The following is a 19,361-nucleotide window of genomic DNA, read 5'->3' as shown; positions in this document are numbered from 1 at the left end:
CCTAGTGATCAATTCCCTGAGTCAGTAGTATTGTTTTCTTTGGTGGTCTCTTTAGATGATAGTTAAGGACTTGATTGCAGTGTTGTGCCTGATTCAGCTGCTTTACACAACCATTTCACTCACCCCCCCCCCCCAGTATTTCTCTAACCCAGGCTGACTTGGAATTTATAGTCCAGGGTGACCTCAAATTCACAACCATCCTCCTACCTCTACCTCCTGAGTATTGGATTAAAGGTGTGGGTCACCATGCCCAGGTTTTAACCTTTCTTTTATGCATTCTCTTCCAGGTATTCTGTTTTATCTTACCCTGTGTTCTACCACAAAATGTGCCTTTAAAAATATTTTATTTATTTATTTATTTGATAGCGAAAGAGGGAGATGGGAGTAAGGAGAGAGAATGGGTGCACCAGGGGGCCCCCAGCCCCTGCAAACGACTCCAGATGCCTGTGCCCCCTTGTGCATCTGGCTAACATGGATCCTGAGGAATAGGACCTGGGTCCTTTTTGGCTTTGCAGACAAACACCTTAATTGCTAAGCCATCCCGCCAGCCCCAAATGTGTCTTTTGGGCTGTGAAAATGGTTCAGTATTTAAAGGTACTTGCTTGCAAAGCCTGATAACCCAGGTCCCGTCTCCAGAAACCAAAAAAAAAAACAAAAAAAAAAAAGCCTATGTACAAAGTGGTGCATGCATTTGTAGTTCGTGTGCCCATTTTCTATCTCCCTCTACTCCCTCTCCCTCTCTTCTTGTTCTGGCTCCTGCTCTCAAATAAATGTCATCTTAAAAATGTACCTTTCAGGGCGGGAGAGATGGCTCAGCAGTTAAGGCACTTCTCTGCAAAGCCTAAGGACCTGAGTTCGAGTCCCCAGTACCCATGTGAAGCCAGAAGCACAGGGTGGTACGCATTCCTCTGGAGTTAGTTTACAGTGGCTGGAGGTCCTGGCACTCTTGATTCTCTTTCCCTCATATAAATAAATAAAATAATTTTTAAAATGTGCCTTGTATTTTTTATAATTAATTTGTTTTATTGACAACTTCCATGACTTGAACAATATCCCATGGTAATCCCATCCCTACCCCCACTTTCCTCTTTGAAGCTACATTTTCCATCATATCCCCTCTGGCTCTCAATCAGTCTCTCTTTTATTTATTTTTTTCTTTCAAAAATTTTATTAACTTCCATGATTATAAAAAATATCCTATGGTAATACCCTCCCCCTCACTGTCCCATTTGAAACTCCATTCCCTATCATATCTTCATCAGTGTCATTTTTTATTTTGATGTCACAGTCTTTTTCCTCCTATTATGATGGCTTTGTGTAGGTAGTGTCAGGCACTGTGAGGTCATGGATATCCAGGCCATTTTGTGTCTGGGGGGAGCACGTCGTAAGGAGTCCTACCCTTCCTTAGGCTCTTACATTCTTTCTGCCACCTCTTCTGCAATGGACCCTGAGGTAGGAGGATCTCTGTGAATTAGAGGCTGCTCTGAGAATACATAGTGAATTTCAGTCAGCCTGAGCTAGACTTATGACCCTGCCTTGAATAACCCCCCCCAAAAAAATATATATTCTGTTAAAGTCACACTATAGTTGAACATGGTGGTGGCATGCTAATAATCCCAGCATGCAGGATGCTGACAGAGGATTAATGCAGAGCTCAAGATCAACCTTAGCTACGTAGTATTGAGGTCAACCTGGGCTATAATATAAGGATACACTAGAAACAACTTCTAACAATGGTTATGATCTTGGATTGCAAATAATGTAGTATAAGGCATGATGGCACATACCTGTAATTCCAGCACATAGGAGATGAAGGCAGGAAGGTTAAGAGGAATTCAAGGTCATCCTCCACTACATAGAGAGTTCAAGACCAGCCTGGGTCCAGGACTTGGGAGACAGAGGGGGGAGGATTGCATTGAGTTCGAGGCCACCCTGAGACTACATAGTGAGTTCCAGGTCAGCCTGGACTAGAGTGAGACCCTACCTCAAAAAAACAAACAACAACAACAACAAAAGACCAACCTGAGCTACAAGAAACTGTCTAAGAAACCCCAAAAGGGGTAGGAAGGGTGCTCTGGGAAGATGGCTCAGTAATTTAAAAGTGCTAGGCAAGCCTGACCACTTTAGTTGGATTACCAGAACTCACATACAGCCAGATACAAGTAGGGAACATGTCTGTAATTCCAAACCAAGGTGTCTATAGCAATGGGAGGCAGAGTCAATAGAATCCCATAGTTCGCTGGCCAGTGGCATTTGCAGCCAAGACACATCCTGACTCACATAAGATAGAAAAGCAAGGGCCAACATCCTGAAGTCCTGTGACTTCCACATGTGCTGCAGTTAAAGGTGTGCACTACCACGCCTGACAGAACACCCTTTTGAAACCAAAATCTAACTCTAAGGCTGGACATGGTGGTACACATCTTTAATCACAGCACTCAGGTGGCACAGGTAGAAGGAGCACTGAGTTCAAGGTCAGCCTGGGCTAGAATGAGACCTACCTCATAAAAGCCAAAAAAAAAAAAAAAAAAAAGTTAAAAAAAATCTAACTATAGTTCATCTGTAAGTAAACTTGCTTGAAGTGTAACCTAAGTTTTTAAGAACTATGTATTTACTTTTATTTCCTCCTTCAGGGCGAACTTTCTGACCAGGTATACAACTACCCAGAGGGCCTAGGAGAAGTGCTGTATAGAGAGCAGTTCGACTTCAACGCTGAGCCACCTTGGGAACCTAGCTGATGATAGGGGGGTTCCATCTCCTAACTTGTCCATGTAAGTATCTTCACATCTGAAGAGATCTTAATAAAATGGAAGTATGCTTTAGTGGCTTTTTCTCCCCCCCAAAAAATTAATTGTGCCTATTTTAAGTGTAATGATTCTAACTTCTAAAATAGAGACTTGACAGTTACAAGTTTCCTACTTGATTGACTAAGATGTGCATTGTTCAGCAATGACTAGATCACTTATAACTATCTTGACTACAAAATAAATAGTACTATATTTAGTATCTTTTTGTGGACTGAGATTTAAGAAATTGTAGTAGTCCAGGTTTTCTTGCTTTATTTTTGAGGTACTTTCTTTTTTATTTTTATTTATTTAATTAATTTATTTATTTGAGAGCAACAGACAGAGAGAAAGACAGATAGAGGGAGAGAGAGAATAGGCGCGCCAGGGCTTCCAGCCACTGCAAACGAACTCCAGACGCGTGCGCCCCCTTGTGCATCTGGCTAACGTGGGACCTGGGGAACCCAGCCTCAAACCGGGGTTCTTAGGCTTCACAGGCAAGCGCTTAACCGCTAAGCCATCTCTCCAGCCCTTGAGGTACTTTCTTACTCTAGCCCAGGTTGACCTAAAACTGTGTTACCCAGATTGGCACTGTTAATCCTTCTACCTTAGTCTGTGCAGTGGCAAAAGGCCCTAGCACACCCATTTCCATTCTGCTTGTGTGTGTTTACTAAATTTGTAAAAATACTGGGCAGGAGAGGTGGCTTAGTGGTTAAAGGCAAAACCTCACAGCCCAGATTTGATTCCCCAGTATCCATGTAAAGCCAAAAGGTTCAAAGTGGTACATGGATCTGGAGTTCTTTTGCCAGAGGCAGGAGGCCCTGACATCTCCTTGTGCATGTTGTCTGCTTACAAATAAAAGTTACAAATAAAACAAGAAGAAATTAGACTCAATTTTAAGGCTAAAAAGAAGGGGGGAAAGTGTAAATAGAATTTATTGAAAATTTTACAATGAGGAATTCTAGTTGGAAGATTTACCCATTCTATCATTTCCCTACCTGTGTAAATCTGAGCAAATTATTATTTGAGTCACATTTATGATAAAGTTAGGCTCAACAGGATTTTATTTTTCTTTCTGTTTTGAGGCGGGGACTCGTGTAGCTTAGGCTATGTAATAGACAGCTTCAGGTCGCTGAGATGAACTTCCAGACCAGGCACAGTTATGGAGGAAGGGAAATTATTGAAGATAGAGGGAAGTTCCATAATGGCAGAAGGTGGCCTGTTTTCACAGGGTGAAGCAGAGAGAGAAGCCACCACCAAAAAGCCAGCAAGCACACTTAGGAACTCCAGGCAGAGAGCTCAGGCACTCTGCATATGGTTAGACTGGGATTCGAGCTCCACCCCCACATCTTAGGGCTGGACCCCAGGATCCACCAACAGTGACAGTTCCAGCCAGGTGGCTGCAGATCTAACTTACAAACTATAAAAAAAAATCCTGACACTATTGGGAGCCAACAGTTCAAATTGTCACATCTTCTATCTTCATTGTGTAGGGAGGTTGACCTGAACTCTGGTCCTCCTGTCTCTACCTCCCAAGTGCTGGGATTACAGATAACACTATTCCTGGCTTAGATCAGGTTTTTTTGTTGTTTTTCTAAACAGGCACAATTAATTACTTCTGTTTTTTATGCATGTATTGCTTTTTTGGTATGCAACCTGAGTTATTTAGCCAGGTGGCTTGTATGCATATTAAAGAATAGCATGCTTGCCACCATATTATTACTAAGTGAGTTAACTACATAGTTAATTTTACTTGCTCTACTTCTGACTATCTGCCATTTTCCCCAAAATTGGCTTGGTCACTTTTATCTTTTGACATTTTAAGGCCAAGGGCAGAGAATATGCAGTAAAGAACTTGCTTTCGAAGGCTGCCACCCTAGGTTTAATTCCCCAATACCATATAAACTGAGATGCACAAAGTGGCTCATGCATCCATCTGGAGTTTGCAGAGGCGAGAGGCCGTGGCCCATATACAAACCTGTGTCTGCCTCTGCATCCTCCTCCTCCCCCCACTTATCTCTCTCTGCTTAAAAATTGAAAGAAAAGTTCAAGGCTAGCCTGGGCCATATAATTGCCTCAACAACAACAATATCTATTGAAGTGGGTTCTTATGAACATTGTTACCATTAAGATATTCTAAGGCAAGCCAGGTGTAGTGGTGCATGTCTTCAATCCCAGCATTTTCCATGAGTTCAAGGCCATCCTAAGATTGCATAGTGAATTCTAGATCAGCCTGGGCTAGAGTAAGACCTTATCTTGAAAAACAAAGATTCTACGATGGAAATATATTTTATTTATTTATTTGAGAGAGAGAAAAGAGGTAGAGAGGGAGAGAATGGGTGCACCAGGGCCTCAAGATGATTGCACCCCTTTCCTTGTGCGTACATGAGTCCTGGAGTATTGAACCAGGAATTTGGTATTAACTGCTAAGCCATCTCCAGTCCCTAAGGTGGAAATTGAAAAACAAACTTACATCTTTTTGTTTGTTTGTTTGTTTTGTTTTTGTTTTTTCGAGGTAGGGTCTCACTTTGGTCCAGGCTGACCTGGAATTAACTATGTAGTCTCAGGGTGGCCTCGAACTCTCGATGATCCTCCCACCTCTGCCTCCCAAGTGCTGGGATTAAAGGCATGTGCCACCACGCCCGGCCAAACTTACATCTTTTTAAAGAGGAGTATAACAAAAGGTACATCATAAATCTCATGGTTCAATATCTTTTGTTTGAAAGGCATTTAATAAACCTGTAAGGAAAAGAAATGCATGTAGGGCCGAGCATGGTGGGGCATGCCTTTAATCCCAGCACTCTGGGAGGCAGAGGTAGGAGGAGGATAACCATGAGTTCAAGGCCACCCTGAGACTACATAGTGAATTTCAGGTCAGCCTGAGCTAGAGTGAAACCCTACCTTGAAAAACCAAAAATTAAAATATATAAAACTTTAATTCTACATGTTATTTCCACACTTTAGTAAAAAAAAAAAAAAATATTTATTAGAGAGCGAGAAAGCACATTAGGACCCCCAGCCTCTGCAAACAAACTCCAGATGCATGTGCTACCTTGTGCATCTGGCTTCACCTGGGTACTGGGGAGTTAAACCTGGGTCCTTTAGCTTTGTAGGCACGTGCCTTAACCACTAAGCCATCTCTCCAGCCCAGTAGTTTATTTTAAATTGGAGTAATTTCACCTTCCACAAACAACTGAAAAACAGTATTTTGTTTGAATTCTCTCTGCTTTAATGTTTAATGGAAGCTAACTTGTATATTCTTGTATTTTAATAGTTCTGATGATGGTTCTGAGACATTTTAAAAAATTAGAATCAATGAGCTGACACAAGGTTTTTTGTCTTGTTTTGTTTTGTTTTTTACCAAATCAGGAAAAACTAGTGGAACTCAAAATCTGTAAAATCCCATCACTGTGTAGGTACTGGAGAATGGAAACTGATAGGGCGTGGTGAAGACACTCCAGGTTCTGGCAGCCAGGATGACTGTCTTAGTAAGTTCACTATGCCCAGGCCAGGAAGCTCTAGGACTTGATGCTTTATCATAAAGCTAGAGGTCCACAGTTTCTTACATAATTCTGAAAATACTAAAAAAAAACCCCAAAACAACAACAACAACAAAAAGACAGCTTTATTGTGACTTAAAGTAATTTGGGAGAAAGTTGACCTGAATTTGTGCTAACTTTTGAGCTATTTTTATCACTTACATTTAGTGTTAATATTCTTTTTTTTTCCAGCCCTTAAATTTGTTTTTATTATCAATAACTTCCATAATTATAGACCATGGAAATTTCCTCCCCCTCTCACTTTTTCCTTTGACACTTCACTTTCCATTGTATCCCCATACCCCTAGAATGGCTATTTTCAAGTTTTATTTATTTATTTATCATTCATTCATTCATTCATACATACATACATACGTACATACATACATACACATATATATATACATATATATATTATATATATATATATATATGTGTGTGTATATATATATATAATTTATTTACTTGAGAGAGAGAGAATGGACATGCCAGGGCCTCTGCAAACAAACTCCAGATGCATGCGCCACAAGTGCAGCTGGCTTACATGGGTCCTGGGGTAGTGTTAATATTCTTAAATTTTACTGTAGAAGTAATGTGATTGTAGAGAGCTAATTCCTAGATAATGTTACATAATATAAACATATAACACATGTACTACTTTATTGTTCTAAAGTATGACACATTGTCTCAAAGATTGCACTAGCATTCTAAAAATGATAAAAGATTATTTCCCAGAGATAGTTTATCTTTGTATAATAGTTTGTGCTCTTTTGGACACAGAAATCCTAAGATTAATGCAAGCCTTTAGTTCCATTGCTGGGGAGGTGAAAACAAGGGACTCCTTGGGACCACTGGCATGCTAGTCTAGTAGGAGTGGTTTGTTCTAGTTCAGCAAGACCCAATAAAGTATATATATCTCCTTGATAAGTATAAAGTAATGTAGCAAGCTCTGTAAGTACAGTGTTTATTAAGAGGTAGGGTCTCACTCTGGCCCAGGCTGACCTGGAGCACACACTGCAGTCTCTGGTTGCCTTCGGACTCCCAGAGATCCTCTACATCTGCCTCCCAAGTGCTGGGATTAAAGACCTACACCACCGTGCCCTGCTATAAGTACAGTGTGAATAAATATATTTGCTAAATAGGGCTGGAGAGATGGCTTAGTGGTTAAGGTGCTTGCCAGTAAAGCCAAAAACCCAGGTTTGATTTCCCAGGATCCACGATCTTTAAAATAAATGTTCTCTCATAAATTCCTGAAGTGCCCCTACATGTCTTTTTTCAATACTTATTATTAGAGACTGATTGAGAGGGGGAGGAAATATGATGGAAAATGGAGTTGCAAAGGGTAAAGTGGGGGGCGGGAAGGAGGGCATAACCATGGGATGTTTATAATCATGGAAGTTGTTAATAAAAAAATACTATTTATTTGAGGGGGGAAGGGTGGGAGACAGAGAAAACAGGTGCATCAGGGCCTTGAGCCACTGCAAACAAACTTTAGACACGTGTGCCACCTTTTGCAGATGACTTAGGTGGGTACTGGGGGATCAGACCTGGGTCCTTAGGCTTCACAGGCAAGTGCCTTAACTGCTATGCCATCTCTCCAGCCCCTACATGTCTTTTAAAAAGCACATACACATTAGAAAAGTGATCCATCAGTTGCCATTGAGTCTAACAGTTGCACTTGCAGGTATGTGTGCTGGACTCTAGCACTTGGTATTTGCTGCAGTGCTGGTCAGTGGGGCAGTGTCTTAGCGGAACATTGTATAGTATCACATAGAAGAATAAAACTATTTAAAATAAATAATGGTTTGAAAAGTATAAAACATACTCAGGGAGAGATGTAAGAGCATCCTTAAATTACTGAGTAATTTTTATTTCATTTTTTCGAGTTAGGATCTCACTCTAGTCCAGTCTGATACGAAGTCTCAGGGTGGCCTTGAACTCATGCAGTCCTATCTAACTCATCTTTTTTTCTATGAATTCACTCTACTTTAGTCTGACCTTGGATTCCTGATCCTCTTGTCTTTACCTCCCACCTATAATCCCAGGTGGGCAACCCCTCACAAAGCTTGTATTCAAAATTTAAGTACTTTTCTTGTGTGCAAGTAGACATCTGTCTTCCCCAGGAAAGTTTGTTTATTTATTTATTTATTTGACAGAGAAATAGGGAGAGAGAGAAAGAGAGAATGGGCCCACCAGGGGCTCCAGCCACTGCAAAGAAACTCCAGACACATGTGCCACCTTTGCATATGGCTTATGTAGGTCCTGAGGAATTGAACCTGGGTCCCTTGGCTTTGCAAGCAAATGCCTTAACTGCTAAGCCATCCCTTCAGACCCCCAAGGAAAGTTTTCATTATCTCAAATAGTTAATATATTTTGTGTGTCAATTGTGTCTCCCATGTATGTTCACATAATGTGGTGGTCAGAAGTTGAAATTGGGTTTCTTCCTCAGTTCTCTACTTTGAACCAGTTCACCAAGGATCCTGTCATTGCCTCTTCAGTGCTGGGATAACAGGCATTCCACCACAACTGGCTTTTTTACATGGATGTTGAGGGTCGCAACTCATTTCTTTATACTTGACCAGCAAGCACTTTACATACTGAGTCATCTCTCCAGTCCCAATAAATGTATTTTTTTACAAAGGGCACCTAATTATCAGTTCTACATGCAAAAGTAGCATCACTGAAAGTTCCTTTACTTATTTATTTTTTGAGGTAAGGTCTCACTCTAGCCCAGGCTCACCTGGAATTTACTATATGTAATCTCAAGGTGGCCACAGACTCATGGTGATCCTCCTACCTCTGCTTCCCAAGTGCTGGATTTAAAGGCATTTGCCACCGTGCCCAACTGAAAATTCTTTTTTTTTCCTCTATTTTTATTTATTTGAGAGTGATAGGCACATAGCAAGAGAGAGAGAATGGGCGTGCCAGGCCTTCCAGCCACTGCAAAGGAACTCCAGATGTATGCGCCTCCTTTTGCATCTGGCTAACTTTGGTCACAGGGAATTGAGCCTAGAACTGGGGTCCTTAGGCTTCACAGACAAGCGCTCAACTGCTAAGTCATACTCCAGGCCTGTATTTTTGTTTTCTTATTAAGATGTTTGAACTTAATTTGAAAAATATTAGCCTTACATCCCTTAGTCATCCTCCCTCCACTGCTCATATTTCCTGTTCATTCTTTTTTTTTTTAATCACTTCCAGTTCTTTTTTTTTTCTCATTTTTTAAAATTTTGTTAATTTTTTTTTATTTTTTGGTTTTTCAAGGTAGGGTCTCACTCTAGCCCAGGCTGACCTGGAATTCACTATAGAGTCTCAGGGTGGCCTCAAACTCACAGCAATCCTCCTACCTCTGCCTCCCGAGTGCTGGGATTAAAGGCGTGCGCCACTACGCCCGGCCTTCTCAATTTTTTTTAACACTTTACATAATTATAAAAAATACCCCATGGTAATTCCCCCCCCCCATACTTTCCCCTTTGAAATTCCATTCTCCATCATATCCCCTCCCCATCTCAATCAGTCTCTTTTATTTTGCTGTCATGATCTTTTCCTTCTCTTAAGAGGATCTTGTGTAGGCAGTGTCAGGCACTGTGAGGTCATGGATATCCAGGCCATTAAATGTCTGGAGGGAGCACTTTGTAAGGAGTCCTACCCTTCCTTTGGCTCTTACATTCTTTCTGCCACCTCTTCCACATTAGACCCTGAGCCTTGGAAGGTGTGATTGAGATGTTACTCAGTACTCCAGTCACTTCTTTCCAGCGCTGAGTCATCCCAAGGTCACTGCCATCTGAAAAGAGAAGATTCTCTACCCAAAATGAGAGTAGCGTTAATGTAAGGGTGTAAATATTAAGAGAAGTGCTTACTGGGCAGTTTGATAAGCATGTATAAACATTTTTCCAGACATCAGCAGATGTTACACCCCTAGGGCTCATGACTACCCCTGTTTTTAAGTTTTCAGTATCAGGGATGTGTCCCCCCCATGGAGCGGGCCTCTTCCTGTTCATTCTTGTAGGGTCTTGCTCTAGCCCAGGCTGACCTGGAATTCACTATGTAGTTTCTGGGTGGCCTCAGACTCATGGTGGTCCTCCTACCTGTGTTTTCTGAGTGCTGGGCTTAAAGGTGTGTGCCACCATGTCTGGCTTGGTTTGGTTTTTTTTGAGGTAGCATGTCACTGTAGCACAAGCTGACCTGTAACTCATTTTGTGGTCCCAAGCTGGCCTTGAATTCACAGCAACTTTCCTACCTCTGTGTCTCTGAATTCTGCGTATAAAGGCATGCACTACCTACCATGCATGGGTGGGTGGGGTGGGCTGATAATGGGCACACCAGCATTTCCAGCTGCTGTAACCACCATGTTGTGCATCTGATCTGGCTTTATATACTGGGTAATTGAATTCAGGTTGTTAGGCTTTACAGGCAAGCACCTTAACCACTGATCCATCTTTCCAGTCCAGTTCTTTTTTTTTTTTTTTGGTTTTTTGAGGTAGAGTCTCGCTCTGGTCCAGGCTGACCTGGAATTAACTCTTGTCATCTCAGGGTGGCCTTGAATTCATGGCAATCCTCCTACTCCTACCTCTGCCTCCTGAGTGCTGGGATTAAAGGCGTGCGCCACCACTCCCAGCTCCAGTTCTTTTTTTCGAGGTAGGTTCTCACTCTGGACCAGGCTAACCTGGAATTCACTATGTAGTCTCAGGGTGACCTTGAACTCATGGTGATTCTCCTTCCTCTGCCTCCCGAGTGCTGGGATTAAAGGCATGGGCCACCGCGCCTGCCATCATCAGCTCTTTTTTTTAAAAAGAATTCTTTAGTATTCTTCCTCTAGGCTTACTTACTCTGTTTGTCAAACTCATCATTTGTAGTAATTTTGAGTGTTTATTTTCCAGTTTTTGTTTGGTATGTCCCAGGTGTTTCATGCAGAGGCTTTTGTTTTTGCCCATCACTTGAATTTGGCCAGTATGGTAAAAATAATTTGGTTTTGTCGTCACTACCCATTACAATTTAGCAGTTTTTTGGCATTTTTATTGGTTTACTTCCTCTTGTTCTTTTTATTTTTATTTTTTTACTTTTTTTGTTTATTTATTTACTTCTTTATATGAGAGAGACAGATAAGAGGAAGAGGCAGATGGAGAGATGATGGGGGGTGTGCCAGGGCCTCCAGCCACTGCAAACGAACTCCAGATGCATGCGCCTCCTTGTGCATCTGCCTAACGTGGGTCCTGGGGAATAGAACTTCTGTCCTTTGGCCTTGCAGGCAAATGCCTTAACTGCTAAGCCATCCCTCCAGCCCTTCTCTTATTTTTATACAATAGTTTCATTGTCATTCTTTATTTAGAAGTTTTTTTCTCAGTGATTTTTGTGGTCAGTTACTTCTAAAGTTACTCTGTGGTAAGTAGCATTTTTTTTCCCTCTTTCTGTTGGGGTTAGAATGCACAGTGGGCTTAGAGGACATTGTCTCTTTTAAAAAGCTATGAGCCAAGTGCTGAATCATCTGATGCTTACATGAAAAGAATGGTAGAAATGCCATTAGGGATTTCCAGAGTAACTGTAGTAATATAAATTTCAAAATATGTTTTCATTTTAATGAGTAAAGGCCTGTTAGAAAAGTGGTTGATGCTTTATTAAGGTGGTTTCCTGCTTAGGTCTGTGGAAGGCTACTCTCAACCTTTCAGCTCTCCCTGTTCTACTTCCAGGGAGGTCTTCTCTTCAGAAAACCAAGACTCACATTCATCCAGCTTGGTGTCAAGTGGGCTGTTGCTGCCAGAATTATCTTGTGATTATTTGAAAGATGTATCAGTTTCTTCTGAAGTACAGTCAACTGTAGAAGCCTTTGTAGCAGGTGTGTAACAAGGCAAGTGCCCAGCTGCTGCCTCCCAGTGAGCATGAGACCCAGGCTCCTCGTGCAAGGCGCTGGGGAGCAGTGTGGGCTTCTTCAGAGCGGTTGTTTTCTTTTGGCAGCTCTTCACAGAAAATAGTATTAAAAAAAATTACAACATAAAGGTGTAATTAAGGACTAGTATACCTTTTTTTAAAGCTGTGAGTCCAAGAGGAAATTTGTTAATAATAATAATGCTGTGATTTCAGAAATTCTACTGGTGTGGCATAAACAGCTCACGCGCGAGTGCGCCCTGTCTCTCACTCTTTCTCTGGTTGGTTTTTGTTCTTTTTGAGGCAGCTGAGGCTGAAGCTGACCTGGAACTCAGTCTGTAGCCCAGGTCAGTCTTAAACTCAAGCCTTCCTAGTGCTGGGATTAAAGATGTTTATCACCATGTCTGGCTTGTCCAACTATGTATTAGTAAACTAATTTGTTGATTAAAAATAACTTTTCAGGGCAGTAGAGATGGCTTAGCAGTTAACCCCTGCCTGAAACGCCTAAAGTACCCGTGTTCAATTCCCTAAAACCCACATAAGCCAAAAGGCACAAGGTAGCACATGCATGTGGAGTTGGTTTGCAGTGGCTAGAGGCCCTGTCCTGCCCTTCTCTTCTTCTCCCAAATATAAATAAGTAAAATATTTACAATTTTTTCAGGCTTCTCAAAATGCTAGTGAATAAAGAACACCTTTTAGTAACTTTAGTTATTAATTTTGGGTATCACTTTAGTTCAGGTTGCTCTCAAAACTTGGTAGCAATCCTCCTGCACCTCTGCCTGCCCAGAGTGCTAGAGTCTGGCTCTTCTTAATATTATTAAATAATACCTTTTAAAATACTTTAGGGCTGGCCTGTAGGTCAAGGTGTTTGCCTGCAAAGCCAAAGGACCCAGGTTCAATTACCCAGGACCCACGTTAGCTAGATGTACAAGGGGGCTCATGCATCTGGAGTTTGTTTGCAGTGAGTGGCTTGAGGCCCTGGCTCACCTGTTTTCTCTCCCTCCCTCTTTCTCTTCTGTGAAATAAACAAAAATAAAATTAAAAAAATACTTTAGGGCTGGAGAGATGGCTTAGCAGTTAAGGCACTGGCCTGCAAAGTCAAAGGACCCAGGTTGAGTTTCCCCAGTACCCACGTAAGCCTCAAACTCACGGCGATTCTCCCACCTCTGTGTCCCAAGTGCTGAACTGAGATTAAAGTCATGCTTTTCTTTTTTTGGTTCTTCCGAGGAGGATCTGTCTCCAGCTCAAGTTGAACTGGAATTCACTATGTCATCTCAGTGATTTCGAATTCATGGCATTCCTCCTACTTCTGCCTCCTAAATGCTGGGATTAAAGGTGTGAGCCACTACCACCAGCAGCAAAAGGGTGCTTTTAACAGCATTTACATATGGATCACATGCATATTAAGGTTACAGGTTCCTTTAAGAATGTGGAAGGTGGCTTTCCTTTTTACTTGAGTGTGACAGGGTCTGTACAGCCCAGGCTGGCTTTTTATGCACTATATAGCTGTAGATGACCTTGAAGTTCTGATCTTGGTATTTCTGTGTGCCTAGTTTATGAGGTACTAAAGATAGAATCCAGGGCCTCTTGCATGAAAGGCAAGAATTTGACCAAGTGACATACATTCCCAGCCGCTAGAAGATGGGCTTTCTTTTTCAGTATACTTATGGGGTATTCATTATATTACCACCTCTTAAATTTTAGAACTTCCAAATATGGCTACCGATTGATTATACAAGGCCTATATTTGACCTCCAGCAGAAAAATCCAAAATAATGATACTAGTATATTGAAGAATCAGATCATTTGTCCATTTGATACCCTACTCTGGGCTTAGATTGTTAGAATCTCAGAAGTGAAGAAAAATCACATCTTTTAAAGTATTGGTGTAATCTTTTATTGTGGTTCTCAGTGTAAGGAACTGATATTACTGATACTGGAGCTTGCTTTTGTTTTTGTTTTTGTTTTTGTTTTTTGAAGTGGGGTCTCACTGTAACCCAGGCTGACCTGGAACTCACTATGTAATCTCAGGGTGGCCTTGAGCTCACGGCAATCCTCTTCTCTGCCTCCCAAGTGCTGGGATTAAAGGTGTGCACAACCATGCCCGGCGGAGCTTGGTTTTTTTTTCACTTTTTCTTTCATAGGATCCTGGACAATTCCTGGCTCTATGCCCCTTTGTGGTTCTGGTTAGTGGTGTGCATGGCCACAATCAGCTGTTTACATGGGATCTGGAAATTTGAACTCAAGCAGTTTTAGGGCTCCTCAGGCCCTCATGCTTGTGTAGAAAGTCCACTTAACCCACTGAGCCATATCTCTAGGCCCCACATTTTATTTATTTCTAACAGAGTCCTCTGTTCAGGTTTTGGTTCACAACTGTGCAGTTGCTTCTGAAGTGCCAGTTACATCTCATTGATGTTTAACATGTTACTCCAGGCATTATATCTTTTCTTTTTCTTTTTCTCTTTTCTGGCCAGCACCTTTTTTTTCGTTTTTCTTTTTAAATTTTTTTAAATTTCACCATCTCATTATTATTATTTTTTTTTAATTTTTAATTTTTATTAACATTTATCATGATTATAAAAAAAATCCCATGGTAATTCCCTCCCTCCCCCACACTTTCCCCTTTGAAATTCCATTCTCCATCATATAACCTCCCCATCTCAATCATTGTACTTACATATATACAATATCGACCTATTAAGTACCCTCCTCCCTTCCTTTCTCTTCCCTTTATATCTCCTTTTTAACTTACTAGCCTCTGTTACTAAATATTCCTTCTCACGCATAAGCCCAATCATCTGTAGCTAGGATCCACATATGAGAGGGAGAACATGTGGCGCTTGGCTTTGTGGGCTTGGGTTACCTCACTTAGTATAATCCTTTCCAGGTCCATCCATTTTTCTGCAAATTTCATAACTTCATTTTTCTGTACCTCTGAGTAGAACTCCATTGTATAAAAGTGCCACATCTTCATTATCCACTCATCAGTTGAGGGACATCTAGGCTGGTTCCATTTCCCAGCTATTATAAGTTGAGCAGCAATAAACATGGTTGAGCACGTACTTCTAAGGAAATGAGATGATTCCTTCTGACATTATATCTTTTCTTTAGAGCTCAAATGTACTTAAATTGGATTAGCATTTTCATATCTACAATATCAGCTATTTTGATTGCTATTTTGATTGGGTCTTCATTTAATGTTTAAAATTATGAAAGTCTTTGGTTGCCTGGGATGCTGAGGTTGGAAATTGATACCATTATGATCGTGCTGGTGGTGGTAACAATTGTGTCTATTCAGATGGGTACAACTGGTTGCATGTACGCAAAATGGAAAAAAGCTTTGGAGTGTACATAAAAAAGATAACAAAGAACAGCAGGGGTCTAGGGACATAGCTCAGAGGATAAAGTGCTTGCTGCTCAAGCCTGACAAGAGTTTGATCTTCCCCAAACTCAAGTCATGGCAGCATTCTGTAATCCCAGTATGCTGTCTTGAGATGGAGGAAAAGACCAGAGAATTTACCAGGAAGCACTCAGTTTGCTAGCATAGCAAAGTGAGATCCAGGCAGAAAAACTCCCTCTCAAATGAGGTGTAAAGGGGTGAGAATTGACCCAAAAGCTGTCCTCTGGCCTCCAAACGCACACCTTGGTACATGTGCATCCACACCTAAAGCTCACACGCATAGACAAAAGCATCAGCCTTTTTGTTTATTAATATTTATTTATTTATTTGAGAGAGGGGGCAGTTAAGACTAAATTAACACCTTTGGTAAAATAAAAATAGCTTTAAAAACTCCACCATGAAAGATAATTTAGTGAGTTGAACAGAATGGTAGTCATTTATAAATGAAAATGTTACAGTACTTTAAAAGTTAAAACATTGGCCAGGCGTGGTGGCTCACGCCTTTAATCCCAGCAGCTGGGAGGCAGAGGTGGGAGGATTGCTGTGAGTTCGAGGCCACCCTGAGACTCCATAGCGAATTCCAGGTCAGCCTGGGCTACAGTGAGACCCTACCTCAAAAAAACAAACAAAAAAAAAAAAGTTAAAACATTGGGCTGAAGAGTTGGCTTAGCAGTTAAGGCCCTTGCTTGCAAAGTCTGACAGCTTGGGTTTGATTCCCTAGTATGCACAAGGTGGCACATGTGTTTGCAATTCAATTGCAGCAGCAAGAGGCCTGGCATGCCCTTTTTTCTCTTTCTCTTTTTTTTTTATATATATATTTGTCTCCCCCCCCCCCCGCAAATTAAAAAAAAATGATTTTTTTTTACTGTGAGTTTGGGGGAATTTTGGCAAATAATGCAGTTCATTTTAATGTACCAATAATGCTGTTTGTGAGCCACTGAAAGTGGCCATGGGGGGCTGGGAATATTGCTCATTGGTTAAAAGTACTTGCTTGCAAAGCCTGCTGGTCCCAAGTTTGATTTCCTAATACCCATGTAAAGCCAGATGTAGAAGTGCTCCTTGTATCTGGAGTTTGCCTATAAGCAAGAGGTCTTTGCACACCCATACACACAAGCACACGCGCATACACATAAAAATTTAAAAATAAGTTGCCAACGTAGCTCGTCTGTGTACATTATTTATGTGTAGCCAGAAATTAGTACAAGCAGTGAGTAGTATCCTGTGTGGAGGACTTATTTTATCTTGACTGATTTTAAGTCATTTGCTAAGGTAGCTTAAGAAAATTGGTGACCTGCTATGTCTTTGGCTGTCTAGAACCCATACACTATATAGCTCAACCTGGCCTTGAGTTTGCAGGAATCCTCTTGTTTGATTCCATGTGCTGGGATTATAAGTGCCCCCAGCAATGTTGTGCATTTCTGGTAGTTGGCATTTCAGTTTATATTTCCCCACACTCTTCCTTCTCTCCCTCCCTTCCTCTTTCCACCTCTCTCCTGTTAGCAGAGAAGGATTGGCATTGAATTCCTCACTCTTTCTCCCACCTCCAACTGCTGAGATTCAGGAATGTGCCATAACACCTAGCATTCATTTATTTCTTAAGTGTGAATTAAAGGACTAAAGTTTCTGAATGTGTTACATGTTCATGTAAATTCCTCACGAATTAACCACTTGACTTTGCTCTGGCTTTTATCTTGACAGTTTGTTGCATATTCTAAGGACCCAGACATAGGCTTGTGGCCCGTCTCTTGTTTTTCCTGGTTTATGACTTTCGGCTTTGTGGAATACGGCTGAGATGAAAGGATTTATTGACGATGCAAACTACTCCGTTGGCCTGTTGGATGAAGGAACAAACCTTGGAAATGTTATTGATAACTATGTATATGAACATACCCTGGTAAGCATGCCATATCAATTTACCAACTAGATTATTCATAATTTTCCAATCTGAAAACATAAGTATATGGTTGGTTAATTAATTAATTAATTAATTTCAGTTTTTCAAGGTGGAGTCTCACTCTGGTCTAGGCTGACCTGCAATTAACTATATAGTCTCAGTGGCCTCGAACTCACGGCAATCCTCCTACCTCTGCCTCCTGAGTGCTGGGATTAAAGGCGTGCACCACCACGCCAGGCTATAAAAAAATTTTTTTTATTGGTTTTTCAATATGGTTAATTTCTAAGATGCTAATCTATGAAAGCACTTTGTTCGGTTAACTTTGGCAATTTATCTTTGCTGTTATTTATTGTTTTTTGTGTGTGTTCATTGTGTCGTTCCCCCCCCCCCCACACACACACACACAGGAGGTAGGATCTCACACTCTAGCCCAGTAGCTCTGGACTCTCCTTGACTAAGTGATGCTCCTACCAGCACTCCCAGTATTGGGATTACAGGCTTACACTACTACACCTGGCTGCAGCTTATCTTTTTTTTTTTTTTTTTAATAGAAGAGAAAGGATATGTCAGGGCCTCCTGCCACTGCAAACGAGCTCTAGACACATGTGCCACCTTGTACATCTGGTTTACATGGATCCTGGGGAATCAAACCTGAATCCTTTGGCTTTGCAGGCAAGCACCTTTAACTGCTAAGCCATCTCTCCAGCCCTGCAATTTATCTTACTTGGACATTGACACTTCCATTCCCATCCCCTTTACTAGTGTTTTTCTAGGACACATTCTTAGAACATGCAGTTTCTGTTAGTTCCTGGCTTTCTTATGTTAATGTTAGGTTATGTTATGTTGCCAGAAAATACTGAATAGTTGGCATCTTACTCATTTATCTTCATTCTCTATTTTAATTTACTTTGTTTTTCAAGGTAGGTTCTCGCTTTAGCCCTGGCTGACCTGGCATTCACTGTGTAGTCTCAGAGTGGCCTTGAATTCACAGTGATCTGCCTTTCTCTGTCTGTCACCCTGTATCCTTTAGACAGTCTTTTGCTGAACCTGGAAGTACAGTTTTCTGTCTGATAGACCGACCAGGGAACCTAAGCCATTTTTCTGTATGTTCCTTGTGAGGTTACAGATATGCATGGCCACACTCAGCTCTGCCTGTTCTAAGCATCCAACTTGGTGGTCTCCAGCCCTTTCGTGCCCTCATGCTGGTGCATGCAGCCATCTTTCCAGCTCCCATTGTAATAGTCTTGCCTGTGATCTTGCTTATGTTGTGGACTTAATTTGGTAATTTAGGGTTGGAGAGATGGCTTAGCGGTTAAGGCATTTGCCTGCAAAGCAAAAGGACACAGGTTCAACTCCCCAGGACCCACATAAGCCAAATGCCCAAGGGGGTCACATGCATCTGGAGTTGGTTTGCAGTGGCTGGAGGCACTGGCATGCCCATTCTTTCTCTCTACCTACCTATTTCTGTATATATCTCTCCCAAATAAATAAATAAAAATAATTTTTAAAAACTTTGGTAATTTACACTGATGTTTACATTATCCACACCACCATATTCACTTTTTTTTTAAATATAATTTGGGTTTTGTCTTTTTTTTTTTTTTTTTTTGAGGTAGGGTTTCACTCTAGCCCAAGATGACCTGGAATTCACTCTGCATTCTCAGGGTGGCCTGGAACTCACTGCAATCCTCCTACCTCTGCCTCTGGAGTGCTGGGATTAAAGACGTGTACCACCACGCCCGGCTCGTTGTTTTCATATAAAAAATAAACAAACTCCATACATTTGTGTCAGTTTTTGCATCTGGAATAAAAGTTAAACCTAGGCCAGTACATTTTGCAAGTAAGCATCTTTAACTGCTAAGCCAAGTCCCCCCAGCTCTTTTTTT

General features: G+C 41.3%; 1 protein-coding gene across 3 annotated transcripts in view; it reads left to right on the top strand.

Moving 5' to 3' along the window:
* Azin1 (antizyme inhibitor 1) overlaps window positions 1-19,361 on the top strand; it is a 38,862-nt gene that overhangs the window by 4,040 nt on the left and 15,461 nt on the right. For 2 of the 3 annotated variants that reach the window (XM_045142497.1, NM_001301749.1), the window contains 2 exon segments: window positions 2,634-2,771; window positions 17,280-17,475. In XM_045142497.1, the coding sequence (XP_044998432.1) occupies window positions 17,374-17,475 (102 nt within the window). In that variant the 5' untranslated portion in view covers window positions 2,634-2,771; window positions 17,280-17,373. 3 annotated transcript variants of the gene reach the window in all.

The sequence above is a fragment of the Jaculus jaculus genome, chromosome 2, assembly GCF_020740685.1.
Source record: "Jaculus jaculus isolate mJacJac1 chromosome 2, mJacJac1.mat.Y.cur, whole genome shotgun sequence".
NCBI classification, from domain to species: domain Eukaryota; kingdom Metazoa; phylum Chordata; class Mammalia; order Rodentia; family Dipodidae; genus Jaculus; species Jaculus jaculus.
This window is presented reverse-complemented; position numbering and strand designations above follow the sequence as displayed.